This window comes from Myotis nattereri (genome assembly GCF_964212035.1).
Source record: "Myotis nattereri genome assembly, chromosome: 3".
Classification (NCBI taxonomy): Eukaryota; Metazoa; Chordata; class Mammalia; order Chiroptera; family Vespertilionidae; genus Myotis; species Myotis nattereri.
The window spans coordinates 191,647,351-191,665,990 of record NC_138077.1 but is presented as its reverse complement, the minus strand read 5'-3'; the positions used below and the strand labels follow the sequence as shown (position 1 = coordinate 191,665,990).

Below are 18,640 nucleotides of genomic sequence, written 5' to 3'. Positions count from 1 at the left end.
AGGGGACAGATGCTCAATGCACAAGATCGGGCTCCCTCCTGTCTGGATTGGGCCTGTGGGGTTTGGGCTGAAACTGGCTACTCGACATCCCCCTAGGGGGCCTGGATTTCAAGGGGGTGCAGGCCAGGCCGAGGGACCCCACTGGTGCATGAATCCATGCACCAGGCCTCTAGTCCTATCTAATAAAAGAGAAACATGGTAATTAGCGTATGACCACTACCCTTCCCATTGGCTAATCAGCAAGATATGCAAATTAACTGCCAGCCAAGATGGCGGTCGGCAGCCAGGCAGCTTGAAACTAACATGAGGCTTGCTTGCTTCAGTGACGGAGGACTCCAACGTTCCCCGCCTGCCTTGCTGGCCTCTGAGCTTGCAGTTTAAGAAACATTGTAACAAATATAGAAGCTAAACAAAACCCCAGAAACCTGCTTTCAGCAAGCTGGAATCTCAGAGCTGGAGTTATACATTGTTTCGATTATAGAACTGAAACAAACCAGATACCTGCTTTCAGGAGCGGAGGCCTAAGAGCTGGAGCCTCAGAGCTAAAGCTGGCCCAGAATAAAAAAAGAAAAAGAAAAAAAGGAGTGGTTGGGAGCTTCCGTCACCAGCCAGCCTGAAAACAGCCCTCAGCCCCTCACCCAGACTGACCAGGCACCCCAGTGGGGACCCCCACCCTGATCCAGGACACCCTTCAGGGCAAACCAGCCAGCCCCACCCATGCACCAGGCCTCTATCTTATATAGTAAAAGGGTAATATGCCTCCCAGCACTGGATCAGCGGAGCCGAGAGGCCTCCCAGCACCGGGATCAGCGTGACAGGGGGGAGCTCCCTAACCCCCTGATCGCCCTGCGGCTCTGTGTGACAGGGGGCGGGGCCACAACCTCCCTATCCACCCTGCTCTGTTCCTGACAGGGGAAGGTGCCCCAACCTCCTGATCAGCCCTGCTCTGTGCCTGATACGGGGGGGGGGGGGGGAGCTCCCCAACCCCCTGATCGCCCTGCGGCTCTGTGTGTGACAGGGTGCGGCGCCCCAACCCCGTGATCGGCCCTGCTCTGTGTGTGACAGGGTAGAGCCATAACCTCCCCATCGGCCCTGCCCTGAGTGTGAGAGTGGCGGTGCCCCAACCCCCTGATTGGCCCTGCTCTGTGGGTGATAGAGGGCCGCGCCCCAACCCCCTGATCCGCCCTGCTCTGTGTGTTACAGGGGCTGGTGCCCCAACTCCCTTATCAGCCCTACCCTGAGCGTGACTGAGGGTGGCATCGCAACCTCCCGATCCGCCCTGCTTTGTGCATGACAGGGGGCGGCGCAGCAACTCCCCAATCAGCCCTGCTCTGAGCCCGACCAGGGGCTGCACCTAGGGATTGGGCCTGCCCTCTGCCACCTGGGAGCAGGCCTAAGCCAGCAGGGCGTTATCTCCCGAGGGGTCCCAGACTGTGTGAGGGCAGAGGCCAGGCTGAGGGGCCCCCCCTTCCCCCCGAGTGCACAAATTTTTTGTGCACCGGGCCTCTAGTCTATAATAATAAAAGAGCAATATGCTAATTAGACCAGATGACCTTCCAAACTAAACCAGGGCTGCGAGGGAAGCCAGGGCCCTGGGTGCCAGAGGGAAGTGGGTGTCGACAGCTAGGGGAAAGAAGGGCTACTCTTGCATGAATTTCGTGCATCGGGCCTCTAGTGTGTGTGTGTGTGTGTGTGTGTGTGTGTGTGTGTGTGTACATATATATTCCTAGCTCAGGATTTAGGGGGTATTAATACTAGAGGCCTGGTGCACAGATTCGTGCACTGGTGGGGTCTCTCAGTGTGGCCTGTGGGGATCAGGCTGAAACCAGCATCCAACATCCCCTGAGGGATGTAGTAGTGTACGAAGTGGCCAGCGGTCAGGGAGGAGCTGCTCCTGCTCGTCCTGGCCCCACTCACCCCAGCCCTTCTCATCCTGGTCAGCTGAGTGGCTCTCCCGCTGTGGGAGTGCACTGACAACCAGGGTGCAGCTTCTGTGTTGAGCATCTACCCCCCCTGGTGGTCAGTGCTTGTCATAGTGACCGGTCGACCTGTTGTTTGGTCATTGGGCCACTTAGGCTTTTATATATATATAGATTGAGGAAGAGTTTTTGGGGTCTACCTGTGTTTTACTTGGGGGTTCTGAATGCACAGGGCCCACATCAGGGTTGGACTGTGCCCAAAGGCTTTTGGGCAGCACTTGGAGAACAGTTGATAAGGCTAGTTGAATAAATGGGGATTTGGGGGAGAGCCACTCTAGAGATAGGATCCCTGGTGAGAAAAGGTTTGGCCTCAATCACTGAGCTCCCAGGATTGGGGTTTCTGGTCAAGGGCACGTACCTGGTCGAGGTGTGTGCAGAAAAGGAAATATGGGCTTGGTAGGTTTCTAAACAGTCCCTTCCCAGGAGGTGTATGGGAACTGATAGAATGAGTAATAAATGATAATTATTACCGGTAAGAGGTCTCAATTGAAAAGGGATGAGTAAGGATTTAGGGATAGTCATAGTTTGGCTGGCTGCCCTGACCATCTAGATAAATTCAGAACTCTGGGGAGTTCTGAAAACATGTTGGGGGTTGAGGACAGATAGGGTGGCTCCAGTGTCAATTAGAGCTCTAGCCAGTTCTTCCCCAATTTTTATCTCTATTTCCCCCAATTGGTTTGTTTTAAGTAGTGGAAATGTCCCCTTACTGTCCCTGGAGCATCTCTAGACCTGCTTAAAGAATGAGGGTTGGTAAACATGATCAGGGTTTAGTTATAGTCATTGTTTGCATTTGAGACAGTCCCCTTTAAAACGTCCAGGTATTTACAGAAAAAAACAACCACCAAGTTTCTGATTTTGATATTGAGAGACTGGTAATTCTGGGGCATGTCTCTCTCTTTTTAAAATTTTATTAGTATTTATTTTATGCTGAATTTATTCCCAGGTCATAGGTTTTGTTTCTTCAGTTTCCGCTGGGATATATTTTTCTGGGATATATTTCCCTCTTCTGGTTTAGGGACAATCTGCACGTTTTCAGTAAGAATCCTGTGTGTCGCAAGGAGAGCTCATGTACGGGTTAATCTACCCATGAGCTCTGGAAGTTCCATACCACATCCTGGGAGCTTTGTTCACCTGAATGTGCTCAATGACCAGAGAGTCTACATCTAAACCCTTCAGTTCAGCATTGCTCTCTGCGTTTTTAAGCATGCGCAGCAAAAATTCAGCACTCTTTTTGGGCCACCGACCCTGTGTCCAGCCCCACTGTTTCCCCTAGGCACACCTACCAACTCCACCATTGTAACGATGGAATGACACACATTGCTTCTGGAAAGTGATGTCCTTCAGATACTTGGTGGTTTTTTGGACATGAATACCCTTGACGGCCTGGGCAGTTTCACGAGTGTTCTTAAAGTGAACACGAAGATTTGAACTTCTTGATTTGCATGATTTTGTGGGTATTTCTGGGTCAAGTGAATAAAGAACCATTTTCAGAGGTCACCTCTGGCTGCTTTTGGGAAGAGTGGGGCATCTCTCTCTTTTTTAAAAGTATTTATTTCTCAGCTTTAAGAAAAAAATATTTTTATTGATTTTAGAGAGGAAGGGAGAGATAGAAACATCAATGATGAGAGAATCATTGATCGGTTGCCTTCTGCACACCTCACACTGGGCATTAGAGCCTGCAACCCAGGTATGTGCCCTGACAGATAATCAAACCAGGACCTCCTGGTTCATAGGTCAACGCTCAACCACTGAGCCACACCGGCCAGGCAGGGCATTTCTTTTTAATTGTTGTAGTTGGAGTGACAGAGCTTAGCAGTCGTTTCCTGATAATCTAGGGCTATGTAACCCTAGGTTTCTATCTTTCTCTAAAGTCTTACATTGCTGATTAGCCAAAGAGGCTATATTATGGGTTGTCTTGTGGCCCAGTAAAGGTCATGTTTTACTAAGGTACTAACGGCTTCAGAAAAGCTAGCCACAAATATGGAACTGAACAGACTGAGAGTTTCATTAATCAATTTTTCAATCCCTGAATTTTGTTGGAAAGTCCGTTCAGATCTATCAAAATAGTCAGGAACAGGTTTGTTCTTTTTCTGTAGATAATGGTGTATGGCTTTCCAAATGACTTGGCAAGGAAAGATTTGGGGAATAATTTAGTGGCCTGTGTGCCTTCTCAAAGCCCTGGGCATCGAAGTCCTCCCGAGGTTCATTCCAATCAGCGGCCAACAAAAATTTCCAGGCTAAATATTCCCTAAAAACATGTGAATAATGTGATAAAGATCAGAAAACCCAGGCTGATAGGTGTAGATAATGAGATTGAAATGCCATTCAAATTCAAGGGAATTAATCTTAGGGCCAGGGAAGTCCATACATTCGGACTTAGTCCAAGTGGCATAAGAATTTTGATGGTCTCCATCACCAGTTCAACCTTTAAGGGAACTATTAAGGGGGAGGAAGGTCTGGTGCATTAAGAGAAGTAGACATCAGGAGAGGAGAAAACAGGAAGTTCAGAAAGAGCAGAAAAGGGAGGAAAAATTGGGGTGTGAAGTGGGAGTGGTGGGAGAGGTGAAGAGGGTGTTTTTTTCTGGCGGGTTGTTAGTAGGTCTAGCTTCAGAATAACATGGGCAAAACTTAGAGTTTCCCAATGGTTCCTCTTTAACTTCAATCTCACAGGTGCAAATTCCTTTTTCTAATTTATCCAGGTGTTTATTCCATTTGGAATTATTCTCTTTAAGAGAGGTGATAATGGGTTTCATTCTCAAGGTACCAGTTAAAGAAAGCCTCCCATTGTCTGTGGGAGATTTGGTATTTTCTTTGTGCCAATTGTGCTTGCAAATAAGCAAGTTTTGAAATTTCAAAAGAGCCCCCTCTGGGCCAGCAAACTTTAAGATCATTCTGGGTCCGAGTGATATTTGGCCAAAGACCCAGCCAGATACAACTTTCTGCGCCTATAGGTCCTATACATAAGGGTGGCTGGGGTACCAGAGGGTGGCTGGTTATTGAATGGAAGCTTAGAACATGGACTGCCCATTAACACCTAATGAAGATGACCCGTTAACCCTTCAAGTGTCCCTTAGCCTAACTGTCCCCACAAAAGTTTATGGATGAGGTCCCAAGAGCCCTATGGACGAGTCCAAATTGAACCCTGCTGGTGCGGAGGCATTGATTCTGAGAAGGCATTGGGAGGAGAGCCTGGGTGCTGCTTCAGATCCCACTGCTGCCATCAAAATGGAAACAAATCCAAATGGGATTGGGATGAAAAAAGGAAAAACTTGCCCTTGCTGGTGTTGCTCAGTGGTTAGAGGGTCCCAGGTTCGATTTCTGGTCAAGGGCACGTACCTGGGTTGTGAGTTTGCTCCCTGCCCCTGGTCGAGGTGTGTGCAGAAGGCAACAGTCAATGTGTGTGTGTCTCTCTCTTCCCATCCATCCCTCCCATCCACTCTCTCTGAAAAGCAATGGAAAAAATATCCTCAGGTGAGGATTAACAAAAAAAAAAAAAAAAAAAAAAGGAGAAACTTTATTCAGGAAAATAGTTTGCAAACTGGGGAGACACAGCCTCCCGTAAACAAGTGAAAATGTACTTCACTTGAGACAAAGGGGAAGATGATTTTGTTTTTACAAAAACCACTCAGACTGCGTCTTCTCCCTCTTACTCTCCCAAAGGGCGGGTTTCACACTCAGGAGAGGACACTGTCCTTCCTCCTCGTGGCTTTGGGTGTTCTATACATTCAGAGGCATTCTCCGGTAACAAACTATAGAAATGATCCCTGAAAGTATAGTCTTGGGGGGAGGGCTGTACTTTATACCAAAGTTCCCACCCAGGTTCCTAATTAGGTCCATTTTATGTAAATGAGATATCCAATTCACACGGTTCTGATTGGTCTGAATCACACAATTCTGATTGGTTGGGGCCGGTCTCAGTCCATTGGTTGAAAGGTGAAAGCAGGATATCCTTTAGCATAGTTGACTCAAGCCCTGACAGGTGTGGCTCAGTTGGGTGGAGCATCGTTATAAGCACTGAAGGGTCAGGGGTTTGATTCCTGGTCAGGGTACTTATACCCAAGTCGCAGTTTGATCCCTCGTCGGAGCACATGCAGGAGGCAACCTGTTGACGTTTCTCTCACCTCAATATTTCTCTCTCCCCTTCTCCCTTCCTCTCTCTCTAAAATCAATAAAAAAGCATATCCTAGGGTAAGGATTAAAAAATAATAATAATAGCCCTAGCTGGTTTGGCTCAGTGGATAGAGCATCTGTCTACAGACTGAAGGGTCCTGGGTTTGATTCTGGTCATGGGCACATGCCTGGGTTTCAGGCTCCATCCCCAGTGGGGGGCATGCAGGAGGCAGCTCATCAATGATTCTTTCTCATCATTGATGTTTCTATCTCTCTCTCCCTCTCCCTTCCTCTCTGAAATCAATAACAATATATCTTTAAAAAATATTTTAAAAAATAATAATAGTTGACTCTGATGACATAAACAAGGAGGGCGTAGTGCCAGGAAACTCAAGTTCACCCAGATATTCTTCTTGGTATACAGAGTATGTGAGAAGCCCCTCCCAGTAGATGGCTGCTAGACTCTATTTGTAAAATTTAAGTCATTGGTTGAACCTGGGGAGTCCACCTTAGCAAATAAATTCATTTACATCAAATAAATTTCTTCCTGGGGTCCACATAACTTATCTATACTAATAAAAGGGTAATATGCTAATTAGACTGGACATCTTCCCAACAAAGCCACAGTGGCGGAGGCTGAGGCAGAGGCAGTTAGGGGCGATCAGGCCAGCAGGGGAGAGCAGTTAGAGGTGATCAGGCTGGCAGGGGAGGGCAGTTAGGGGGTGATTAGGCTGGCAGGGAGAGGCAGTTAGGGGAGATTAGGCTGGCAGGGGAACAGTTAGGGGCATCAGGCAGGCAGATGAGTGGTTAGGAGCCAGCGGTCCCAGATTGCGAGAGGGATGTCCAACTCTCGGTTTGCAGGGATCGGGCCTAAACCGGCAGTGGGACATCCCCCAAGGGTTCCAGATTGGAGATGATGCAGGCCCGGCTGAGGGATTCCTCCCCTTCCATGCACGAATTTCGTGTACTGGGCCTCTAGTACTTCAGTGGAGCTATTTTAAAAATTTGTATAAACTCATATGGAAATATGGTCACACAAAGTGAAAAAAGCCTGATGTACAACAATGTGTATAAAAATAGATGCCTGAAGAGATTATTTCTCTAAGGACAAACAATAACAGTAAATAACAGGTTGTTCATAAGGAGGTAGCCTGGGAGATCTGGTATGGGAGGGAATTTTTCTTTGTACCCAAAGTATAGCATGATAAGCTTACTAGTAAACACACACACATATACATATATGACTTTTTTTCAATTGACAAATAAACTTAGAAATGAAAATACATATGCTCAGGCATACTTAGCAAAAAAGAACTAAGAGGCTGTAATGTACCATGAAATTATCGGTGATTTACCTTTTGTTCTCTTTACTTTTGCAGATTCAGTTTTGCTACAATAAGTATGCATTGCTTTTTGTTTTACAAGTTTGAAAAATAACATTGAGATAATGACTCTCGTCTTGCCTATTCATGGGGTGTCTGAAAATGTAAGCAAGACCTCAACGTTAGGGAGAGGGCCCCAGGCACAGCTCCTCACCATAGGCTTTTCCTGCACCACTCGGAAAGAGTAAGAAATCTCCATTGAGTATTGTGGAGACTCAGAGTGTATCTTTATTTGGGGGCGAGGGGAGAGGCTCAGGTTTGGGATCTACTGTATTTTATTGAATATGAGCTCCTGTAAAATGTTAACCTCCCCATTATTTTATGTTCCACTAAGAAAGAAAGAAAAAAAACTTGTCAAATAAACCAGGTCACACCTTAGATTATACAATGCATTTGGTTTCTGAGGTGTTAAATCTGAAAAACGTTTATCTTGAAATCAACGACTCAGTATTGTATCGGCACATCTCTTCCTTAGGTGGGTAGATCGTCTAAGCAACACCATTCACCTGATACCTTCCTGTCCCTAAAACCTCCTTCTTCCCCGCTCTGCCCAACCAGTCACCAAGTCCTGTCTTTTCCACCCCTGCTGCCACCTGCCTCCTCATCTCTCACCTGGACCACAGCACTAGCCTCCCACCCAGCCTGCTCATCTTACTCTCCTCTCCATTATTCATACTGCAGCCAGAGTGATCATCTCACGTCCTTGCTTAAACGTTTCCACTGGCTGCTTTACCCGCAGGGTGAGGTCTGTTTAACTTGGCATTTGACTTTTCATGACCGGGCTTCTGCTTGCCATTTTAAGGCTCTTGGCACTTCCTCCAAATGAAATTGCTTGCTGCTTCCTCAAAGCACCCTATGTTTTTTTCAGGCCCCCAGGCCTCTGCACCAGCTGTTTCCTACGCTCGGACTACTCTTCCTCAACAAGTATTGACTGAACATGTAGTAAGCGCCGGGAGCTGCGAATGGTGGGGCCAGCAAGGCAGGGCGAGCCCAGTCCTCACAGAGGCTGGTGGAAGGGACAAAAATGGAAACCTATAATCATTAAATTATAAGCACACATGGTGGGCATTTGTAAAGGCTGGTTGCAAATGTCAACCATGGCCGCAGAAAGTTTAGAATTCCAATAGGGTCAGGGAGGCAGTGTGAAGCCGATGAGAACCCCGGATCTACCAGGGACTACCTATCGTAACTTGGGGGGACCTGACCCTCGGAGTCCCCACCTCTGTGAAATGGAACAGTGCCCGCCCCACAGGATTTCAGGGAGGATTTTATCCGCCATCCATATAATCACGCGGTTGTGCCGGACCGAGGGCCCCTCCCCCGCGGCGGCGCCGGCCCCCACCCCAGGAGCACCGCAGCCCAGAGCGTGCAGCGAGCGCCCAGGCTCCCGCCTCCGACAGTGGGACCGCGCGCACAGACCACAGGCCGCAGAGCGGGCGGACCCGGGGCGTCCGACGCCGGGTGAGGGGGGGCGGGCAGCGCTCCGCCCCATCTCCCCACTTTGGGGGCCAGCCCCCTCCGCCCGCCCCCGCCCTTGAATCCTGGGGGTGGGGAGGCGGGGCCGTGACCCATTCATGCCGGGAATCGGATCCAGATGTTCCCGTGGCGCGTGCAGCTGCATCCTTGCCTTTTTTGGCAAAAAACGTGCGGCCGCGAGCGGATCCCGGGCCGCCTCCGCTAATCCTCGGGAAGAGGGGGGAAGGGGACTGAGGGTCTGGGCCCAGACTGGGGACCCGCACCGGGGGCTCTGCGGGACTTGGAAAGGACTTCTAAGGGAGGGGGACAGTTTGTACCAGGCGGGGAACCCCACCTGTACCCCCGCGCTCCGGTAAACCCCTCCCTTCTCCGGGGAGGAACAAGCCCTTAGCCAGCAGGCTAAGCCCTAGAGGGACGGTAGCAGCGGCGGCGGCGGCGGCGGGGATCCCCTTTCTCCGGAGATTTCCCACCCCGTGGCCCGCAGCTCCCCCCTCTGCCCTGCACTGAGGTCTGGAATAGCCCGAGTCTCCTGGTCTGCATAGCAACCCTCTTCCCCCTCCATCCCCAGACAAACACGCAGGGCCTGTGCTACCTCACACTGCTTTATTGCAGAATCTCTAAGGGGGTGAACCAGTCCCACCCCTCTGCTGCCCATCTCTGGGCAAAATGGAGCTGAAATGAGAAAACACTCAACGATTGCGGGCTGGGCAAAACCCTGTACCCTAGGACCTCCTCACCAGTGAACCCTGATCTGCTGCCCCAACAGCCCTAGCCCCGGGGACAGGAGTGGGATGGGGGTGGGGAGGGCCAAGCCTGAGTACAGGACTTCGCAGGCACCCAGAGACCTAAAGTCTGCCGAGAAGCCTAGATTGAAGGCCTGGGTCCGAGTCCAGGTTTGGAGGAGTGGGATCTAGAGCCCGGATTTGGGGAGAGGGATTGGTCTGGGAACCACAACTCTAGGGGACAGGGCTGAGTTCTAGAGTTCAGGCTTGGGAGGAGATATGAATGGTAGAGGGTCCGAAAGAGCCCAGGTTTGGGGACCCTGGGCCAGGGAGTACCAGTTTGGGGATGTTGGAGTGGGGAGGCTAAATCCTGGAGCCCAGGGGGAGCCCCAGTCTGGGGAGAGGGTGGGTCCCAGAGGTGGTTTGGAAAAGGAGCCTTAGTCCTCAGGGCCCTGGTTTGGGAGGGCCTGGGCCCAGGAGCCCTGGCTCAGGGCCCTGCCTGGCTGCAGCCCTGGCACAGCACTTTGTCTCCGTCAGGCACGAAGCCTTGGCCCACCAGGGAGGTGGAGCAGCGGGCGCAGGCGAAGCAGCTGTGGTGCCAGTGGCGGTCTTCAAAGGACACGTACTTGCCCCCACCGAGTCCTGGAGGGAGGCTGGAAGTTAGCTCTGCTGACCCAGAGGGTGGTCCTGGCCCTCGGTCTCATCCAATCCCAGACCCCATTCCCTCGCCTGCACCCCGCCCGCTCAGTGATTTGACCCTTCTCCCACCTGTGATGGGGCGCTTGCAGCTGCTGCACTTGGGTGCAAAGAGTTCTCCAAAACAGGCCACACAGTAGGGGTCATCATCCCGGGAGGTGAACTGCTGCCCTGCCAGGGGTGTCTGGCACCCAGTGCAGACCAGGCATTCTCGATGCCAAGGCTGGTCACGGTACGTCACGCCACCCTGTGTCAGCGTCTGTGGGGGCAGCATCTGTCAGCAGGGGGGAGCGGGGGTGCCCACGCCATCACAGAGCCTTGCTCACCCCCACCCATCATACAGTGGAGACCAGGGCCCCACCCTGCTGGCCCAGCCCCCACCTTGCTGCAGCGGGCACAGCGAGGAGCAAACTTGTTCTCATAGCAGGGCACGCAGTAGTGAGCACCCTTGTCGGGCACGAAGGAACGGGAGCCCAGTGGCTGCTCACAGCCGCTGCACAGGAAGCAGTGCTCGTGCCACGTCTGGCCTCCATACTCCAGCTTCCGGGACCCTGTGGGGAACAGGGGTCCCACTCAGAAGCTGTGTGCCAGGCTCCTGAGTGGCACCCTCTGCTTTGGCTCCGTTCCCCAGCAGAATCCCCACTGTTTCCATAGCTCAGGAAGGGTGGTGTCCATGCACATGCAGCAGGGCCCCCACCACACATATTGTACATGCTAACCTCCCCCAAACACTGGACATGTTGGCCATGCACATGCTAGGCCCCCATAAACTAGACATGAGGGTTTGGCATATGTGAAGTCCTCATATGGAACAGGTATGACTGTCTCATGTCATAGGCATGATGACTCAGTAGATGCTAGGCCAGCGGTTATCAACCTGTGGGTTGTGACCCCTTTGGCAGTCGAATGACCCTTTCACAGGGGTCGCCTAAGACCATCCTGCATATCAGATATTTACGTTACGATTCATAACAGTAGCAACATTACAGTTATGAAGTAGCAACAAAAATAACTTTATGGTTGGGTCACAACATGAGGCGCTGTATTTAAAGGGCCAGAAGGTTGAGAACCACTGTGCTAGGCCCTTACGCACCAGATTTAATGGTTTTAGTGCACCCACAAAAACCCCACTTATACTAGCCAAGCAAGTTCTAATGTTCTGAACACGGTAGGTTCAGTACACGCTAAGCCCCTGCATATCCCAATCATGCCATTCTCCACAGATTCTAAATCCTTATGCATATTAGGCATGCACTCAGCACACATGTTAAGCCCTGTTTATCTGTCTCTGCACACACCAAGACCCATTGTACCAAGCATGACAGTCTTAGCAGCATGCTTTTAGCTCCTACATGCACCAAACATGCAGCTCTTTTGACATGTTAAGCCCCACGGTGTGTCAGTTTGTCCATCCATGGTAAGCCCACAGGTGTGTACCGGGCCCACCGGTCCAGCGCTTATTAAACCCTCAGGAATGTACTGGGCTTGTCAGTTCCTGTACATGCTAAGCTTTCAAGTCTATACCTGTGCATGCCAGTCCCTATGCATGCTAAGTTCCCAAGATCATATAAGCACGACAGATCCTGCATACACTAAGCTTCTAAGAACATGCTGCCTATGCAGGTCTTTACTGTACAAACCTCCATGTACGTATCAGATAGGCGTGCCAGTCCCTTGCACATGCATGAACCCTACACAGATGCCAGGCCTGCTGGTCCCACGCGCAGTGAGCCCCCGGGGACGTACCCGGCATGACGGTCTCCCCACAGGCAGAGCACTGTGAGGAGAAGGCACTGCAGTAGCAGTCATTGCAGAGCAGCTCACTGTCCTGGCAGGTGAAGGGCTCATCGGCTAGGGAGCGCTGGCAGCGGCAGCAGCGGAAGCAGCCCTCGTGGAAGTGACGGTCTTCGTAGAATAGCTCCTGCCGGAAGCGTGGCAGGGACACTGGCACCTTTATCCCCCTCCCTCCAGCCTCCACCCGCTCCCTGCCCTGCCTGGTCTGGTCCTTACCCTCGAGTCATGCCCGATCAGCTGCTGGCACTCGGCACAGGTGTTGGCGAAGGTGTTGTCGTAGCAGGGTACGCAGTAGGGCCCGTTGTCTGTCTGGATGTATTTCCGGCCATACAGGGACTCACTGCATTTTGCACAGTCGAAGGCCTCACTCATGGTGGCTGTGAGTGAGCCCTGTTAGGGACACAAGGTGCAACAGGGTCACCAAGAAGGGCTGTGGCTTAACTCCTTGGAGGAGCCTTGGCATTAAATAAAGAGCAAGAGGCCAGGCAGAGAAAATGCCAGGTCAGCCCAGCCAGTGTGGCTCAGGGGTTGAGTGTCGACCTATGAACCAGGAGGTCACGGTTCGATTCCTGGTCAGGGCACATGCCCGGATTGTGGGCTCGATTTCCAGTGTGGGGCGTGCAGGAGGCAGCCGATCAATGATTCTCTCTCATCATTGATGTTTCTCTTTCTCTCTCTCTCTCTCTCTCTCCCTTCCTCTCTGAATTTAATTAAACAATATTTTTTTTTAAAAGAAAGAAAATGCCAGGTCAGAGTAGGTGGTAACGGGGAAAGGGTGCTTCTGGGAACCCAGGAGTCCTGCATGTTTGTTTCTGTATTTAACGGTGGGGGTGGAAGGGGGTCAGGAAAAAATCAGGAAGCAGAAGTTGTTTTCTTATCTGGGCCCTGGCAGATCTGGGGTGAGGGGGCTTTTCCTGGGTCAGTGACTCATTTCCTGCCCCAGCCTGAGTTTAGCCTCCACTGTCCCTACTGTCCCCAAGGGGGCAAGAGCAGGGGCAGAGAGCCACCCCATCCTATCCCATATGAACAGCACTCCCACCCACTCCTGACTCCTAGGAAGGGAGCCTTGGGATGCAGATAAAGGAGCCCCTGCCCAGAGGTCTGGAGTGGGGCGCTTAGGGATGGGAATGGGCTGTTCCTGCCTGTCCCCATTCAGGAAACAGTGGGGTGTTAGAGGTATGCTGAGCGGATGAATGGTGGAGGTGGAGGAGGCGATGTCATTGAGCCTCACCTCCCAGGAGAGTCAGCCCAGCAATAAGGACTTCAGAGGCTCAGCCTAGGTCTGAGCAGGAAGGAAATCCTGCAAGCTGGACCCAGGCAAACTTCCCCAGCTGGACTCTCTGCTTTCACCCCCTGCTGGGTCTCTGGTCACACCAGCCTGGGCAGCCGTGGCCTGCAACATCTGCAGCAGCTGTGGCAGCCCAGATGGCCAGATGTCAGGTTTTACCAGCAACAGGGGAAGAGAAAAGGGAAATGAGATGCCTGGGGAGAGAGGGGAACTGGAGGCAGATTATGCAGCGTGCCTCCCTGCCATCTCCTGCTGGGGGGCATCATGCTTGGCAGCATCTGGCAAAACCCAGGAATCTTTCCATCCCCTGGGTCATGATTTCCCTCCTCCCGCCTCTGGGAGAGACAGCCTCTCCCCAGCTTTTCTGATTTCTCAGGGTTTGGGGCGGGGGAATGAAGGGTGAGAGAGGGAGCCACTGAAGACATTTTCTCCCCAATCAGACCCCCTCTCGGATGGGGAGTCAGGCAAGGGGGAGCCCTGAGAGCTGTTGCTGCAGACACCCACTCCCCCCACCAAACCTCAGACACTTTCCATTTTCTCAGGAACAAAGCATGTTTGTGGGATGAGGTCATCCACACAGCTGCCTCTGGAACAGGAGCATGGGGAGTGGGGGTGGTGGTGGGGAAATGGGGTTCCTGGTCCCTTCTGTTGCCCCTGACACCAGTCTCTAGCCCCAGATTTAGGGCTCCCCACCTCCATCATGAAGCCTGCTCTCTGAGGACAGGGATCCCAGGGATCCCTGAGGAGAGGAACCCCCAGGACCCATAGGAAGGGCATGTTCTCACAGCACAGATGAGCCTGGGGAGTACAAAGGAACCCACCAACCTACTCCCTCCGCATTAGACCTCAGGAACTGGCAGTCCCCAGAGCCTACCCTGGCTTAAGTTGAAGGGAAAGCCCTCCTTCTCTCAGCCACCCACAGTGGGAAATTCTCGCCAACAAGCGTTGCTCTGCCTTGGAGTTCAGACTCCAGGCGCCAACAGACGCCCCAAGCCTGTAGGATCTGGCTCTTCTGAAGGGATGGCTCGTGAGCTCATAGCTGTCCTTCTGTACAGTGCGAGGACACTCACTTCATACCCTGGCCAGGGCATGAGGCCACCAGAAGCTGGGGTCTTCAGAGCAGGGACTTTTGGGGTAGGGGCTATGCTGTAGGGTGGAGGATAACCCCCCCCCCCGCCCCCGGTCACCTCCCTCCCCACCACTCAGGCCTGGGTTTCCTCTGGCCCGGCATCTGAGGATTGCCTGGGCTGTCAGCCACGGCCCGCAGGGGGCACACAGGTGGAGTGTGGCCATGCCTCTGTCCAGGAGTGCCTGGGGCCTTTTCCTTCCTTCCTGGCTTGGCCCTAAGCAGCTGCCACCTTCCCAGGCCCATGCTAGCCTTGGGCCCACCCCGAGAGGCAGTCACCACTCTGAGACAGGGACACCCCAAATAGGGTATGGGCATGACTTCTGTTTCCTTCCCAGAATCCCCTAGTCTGTCCAGCTGGGCTCTAGTGAGGACAGAGTGAAGGGCACTATCAAGACCCACCTGTCTCTGCCCATTTCCCTCCCCCCGCCCCCCCCCCCCCCCCGCCCGTTCCCTGGCAGGACTGGGGGACTGAGGGAGCCAATCTTGTGTTCCTTCATGGTGGGGAGGGCTGTGCAGGGGAGACTGCGCAGTTGGCCAGATGGCGCTCAGCCCCTACCCCCACCAGCACACACTCCTCCCCACCTGACCTACACACACATCTGGCACCTCTCAGAGCTCAGAATAGCTGGATAAATGGCTGTGGCGTGTGGTGTGTAGAGGCCTGAGCTGTGAAATATAAAGCTGGGTGATCTTGGGCAAGTCACTCGAGCTCTCTAAGCCTGTTTTCCCATCTAATACTACCTCCGACCTCCTGGGTTTTCTGTCGGGACAAAATGGGATGATATGCCCTAGCTGGTTTGGCTCAGTGGATAGAGCGTTGGCCTGGGGGCTGAAGGGTCCCGGGTTCGATTCCGGTCAAGGGCACATGCCTGGGTTTCGGGCTCAATACCCAGTGTGGGGCGTGCAGGAGGCAGCCGATCAATGATTCTCCCTCATCATTGATGTTTCTATCTCTCTCTCTCCCTCTCCCTTCCTCTCTGAAATCAATATAGATATATTAAAAAAAAAAAAGACTTAAAAAAAAATAAAATGGCATGATACTTGGAAAGCACCTTGAGTTAGTTAGCTGTCAGTAAATGGAGGATATTCGTGTTTTTATTATTAACCCCTCCCTCATACGGGGGTCAGACAATAGTTTCTCAGCCAGGCCTGGATCAGGGAGCTGGCCTGGGATTTGACCTGGACATTCCTAGTGTAGGCCCAGGGAGAGAACAAAGAGGGAATCCCTATGTCCACTTGGGGCACCAAAGAAGCCCAGGCTATGGGGTCGGCCTGACTCCAGCAAGCTTAACTCTGAGACCCCCTCACACAGGCACACCGGTGCACACCTCTGGATGCTGCTCTCCTCTCACAAAGTGCATTCCCACCCACCCACCCACCGTCTCATCAGATCTCACAAAAGGCAGGCAGGAGGGTAGTGTGGTCACCCCCAATTTACAGCTGAGCACAGAGGCCAGGGCCAGGGCAGGGGCATACTCAAGGTCATTCGGGTCTCAGAGAGCCCAGGAGCCTCTGCTGTTTCTTTCCCTAGACATGCTGCAGTGGTGGTGGAATGGGGGGAAGGCACTTAAGGGCAGGGGGACATGAGATGCTGGGTGACATCAGCAGCACAGGAGCCCGGCTCTTCCCTCCAGCTGCCAGCCCTGCCACTGGAAGACACCCAGGAGCCTTTCCAATTACCCATGCCAACCGCTCAACCCTTTTGCCCTCCTCCAGCCCCCACTGTCCATATCCCTGGCCAGGCCCCACAGCTGTGAGCCAGGATCAGAACAGACCCCTCCTCTAGCTCCCTGGAGGTGACAGGAGACGAAAAGGGTGAAACTGAACTCTCCCCACCCCTACCTCCACCCCCTGCTAGCAGGCACCTACCCCAACCCTCCACCCTCCCCTCCCTGTCCTGGGGCCTGGGAGTCAGAGCAGTTTAGGGGAAAGGGAGGGGTGGGTGGTGGGAAGCAGGATCCAGCAGCTGCTCTGGGGACAAGAGAGGAACAGTTCATTCACCCCGCGTCCCCCAGGGCTGAAGCAGCCCGTCCAAGATCCGAGTTTAAAAATAAGTTGAAACTGTCTTTGTATATGCCTGGGGCTCTTTCTTGATCTTAATCTTACTGTCTCAGGCCCTCTCCTCATGGGGACTAAGTTGGCCCCGAGTTTATGTTTCCCCTCATTCTTGCTTCCCAACCGTGCGGGCCTGCGTCTCTCTTGCTCTGTCCGGGAGGCGGCCAGTGCGCCTCCATTAAATCTCAGTCTCCTGCGTGTAGCCGTCCCCCAGCCCGTGCCTGTGTGTCTGCACACTTCACAGCTGTCCTATGTAGTGGGTGTCTCTGTATCTCTGGCTGGCCATCTCCCAGCCGCTCGCCTCTGTGAATTTCTACCTCTGAACACCCACGTCTGCTCTCTCAGTGTCTCCACTGGGAAGAATGTCTTGGTCGCCACCCCATCCCAGCTCTCCAGCTCTCAGCATCTCTGCATGCCCGAGTGTCTCTGTCGTCTCTGAAGGTCTCTACAGGCCTCCCAGAGGCGGGTTCACTGCCAGGCGAAGGAAGCCGAGGCTCCTGGGCCCCTCACTCGCCCAGGACCCCCGGGCCCTGCTGTAACCGGACAGCCAAGGGGTCCGGGCTGCCTTATTTCTGCCCCCAACACTGGGAAGGGCCTTCTGCCGCGGTCACCAGGGCCACTGTAGGCTCTTTCCTAAAAAGCTCCACCAGACCTGGGTTGGTGCCTATGCCTGGGGCTGCCTCTCACTGTCCTGTTTCGAGTAACTGGAGCCTCCTGTCTGAGCCTGCCTCCCGCGTCCCGGTCCCGGTCCCGGTCGCGGTCCCGGTCTCGGTCCCCCACTCCACTGGGCTTTTGGGAACCTCAGTTTCTAGGACCCTCCGGTCTCTATTTCGAGACTCTGGCTTTTCCATTTCAAACTTGGCCCCCTCCCCGCCCCCTCCCGGGCCCGCGGCACCCCGCCCCGCCGGCGGCCCGGAGCACAGTGGCCTGGAGGTCGCCCTCCGGGGCTCGGCGCCCGCGGCGCCCGCGGCCGGACCCAGGCGGGGGCAGGGGCGGGTCGCCGCCGCTCGGTCCGCGGCTGCAGGGCTGGGGCGGGAGCTGCGATCGGAGCCGGGCGCGGCGGGGAGCTCACCTCCAGGCGGGCGGCGGCGGCGGGGCGCGCTCGCGGCGACGGGGGATGTGCGGGAAGGCGGGCCCGCGTCCCTCCGCGCTCCTACCTGCGGGCCGGGCCGCGCGGGGGCCGAGCGAGCTGCCGGCGGCTCCCGGACCGTGTGTGCGAGTGGGAGCGCGGCCCCAACCCCTCCCCGAGGAAGTGAGCGCCGGGCCCGCCCCGCCCGGACCCCGCCCCCCCCCCGCCCCTGCCCGCCGGTGCGGACCCCGCCTCCGGCCCGCGATCGCCGAGGGGTGGGGTGGGGGGGCAGACCCCGCCCCGCCTCGCGTTTAGCCTGGAAGCGCGCTCCAGCCCCCCTCCGCGGGCCCAGCCTAACCTGGCTCCCCCAACCTTCCCGGGCGGCCAGGACCCCGCCCCGTCCACTCCCTGCAGCTTTTGCAGTCTCTCCCGGCTTGCCCCTTCCCCCTGCCCTCCCCCACCCCCACCCCCCAGCTGCAAGCGGGAGGCTGCCGTATTCAACCTCGGGCAAGGGGTACCGGACCCAGCCGACGGAAGTCCATTTGGGGACCAAGAGCCTCATACCTCTTCGTGTCCTTCTCCCCCACACCACTTTAGCCCCAGGGGTCATACTCCGCCCGGGTTTGTGAAAGGCCTGAATCCAGCCTGGAGGAGAGGGTGGTTTTTGACCCAGGGTCATGGCCCTGTGAGTGACCGAGGTGGTGGGAACACGAGTGAAGAGAGGATCCTTCCCCCACCCCAACCCCACCCCCATAGGGACCCTGCTTTCAAAGGGCTTTATTCCACAGCTCTGAGCGACGGAAACAGGAGTAGCCACCTCCTCATCTCCACTGCGTCCCGGGACTGGAAAGGCCTGCCTAGGTTCCCACAGCACCAGGGATAGTTTGACCTTTGAAGCCCAGGGGAGACCCTAATCCTTGGCCCCCTGATGTTTAGGCTT

At 54.1% G+C, this 18,640-nt stretch overlaps 1 protein-coding gene and 1 pseudogene across 2 annotated transcripts; both read right to left on the bottom strand.

Annotated features, from left to right (window-relative positions):
* Nucleotides 1–2,901: 2,901 nt before the first annotated feature.
* Nucleotides 2,902–3,464, bottom strand: LOC308516559 (large ribosomal subunit protein uL22-like; annotated as a pseudogene). The gene has a single exon. The product of its transcript is annotated as a large ribosomal subunit protein uL22-like (transcript).
* Nucleotides 3,465–9,532: 6,068 nt separating this feature from the next.
* Nucleotides 9,533–17,882, bottom strand: FHL3 (four and a half LIM domains 3). Its single transcript, XM_081086970.1, has 6 exons — nt 17,704–17,882; nt 12,376–12,549; nt 12,112–12,286; nt 10,747–10,916; nt 10,438–10,624; nt 9,533–10,311 (listed from the first exon to the last, which is right to left on the bottom strand). Exons 2-6 carry the CDS (start codon nt 12,529–12,531, stop codon nt 10,157–10,159), a joined length of 843 nt encoding a protein of 280 aa, XP_080943096.1. The 5' UTR covers nt 12,532–12,549; nt 17,704–17,882; the 3' UTR covers nt 9,533–10,156.
* Between the last annotated feature and the right edge of the window lie 758 nt (nt 17,883–18,640).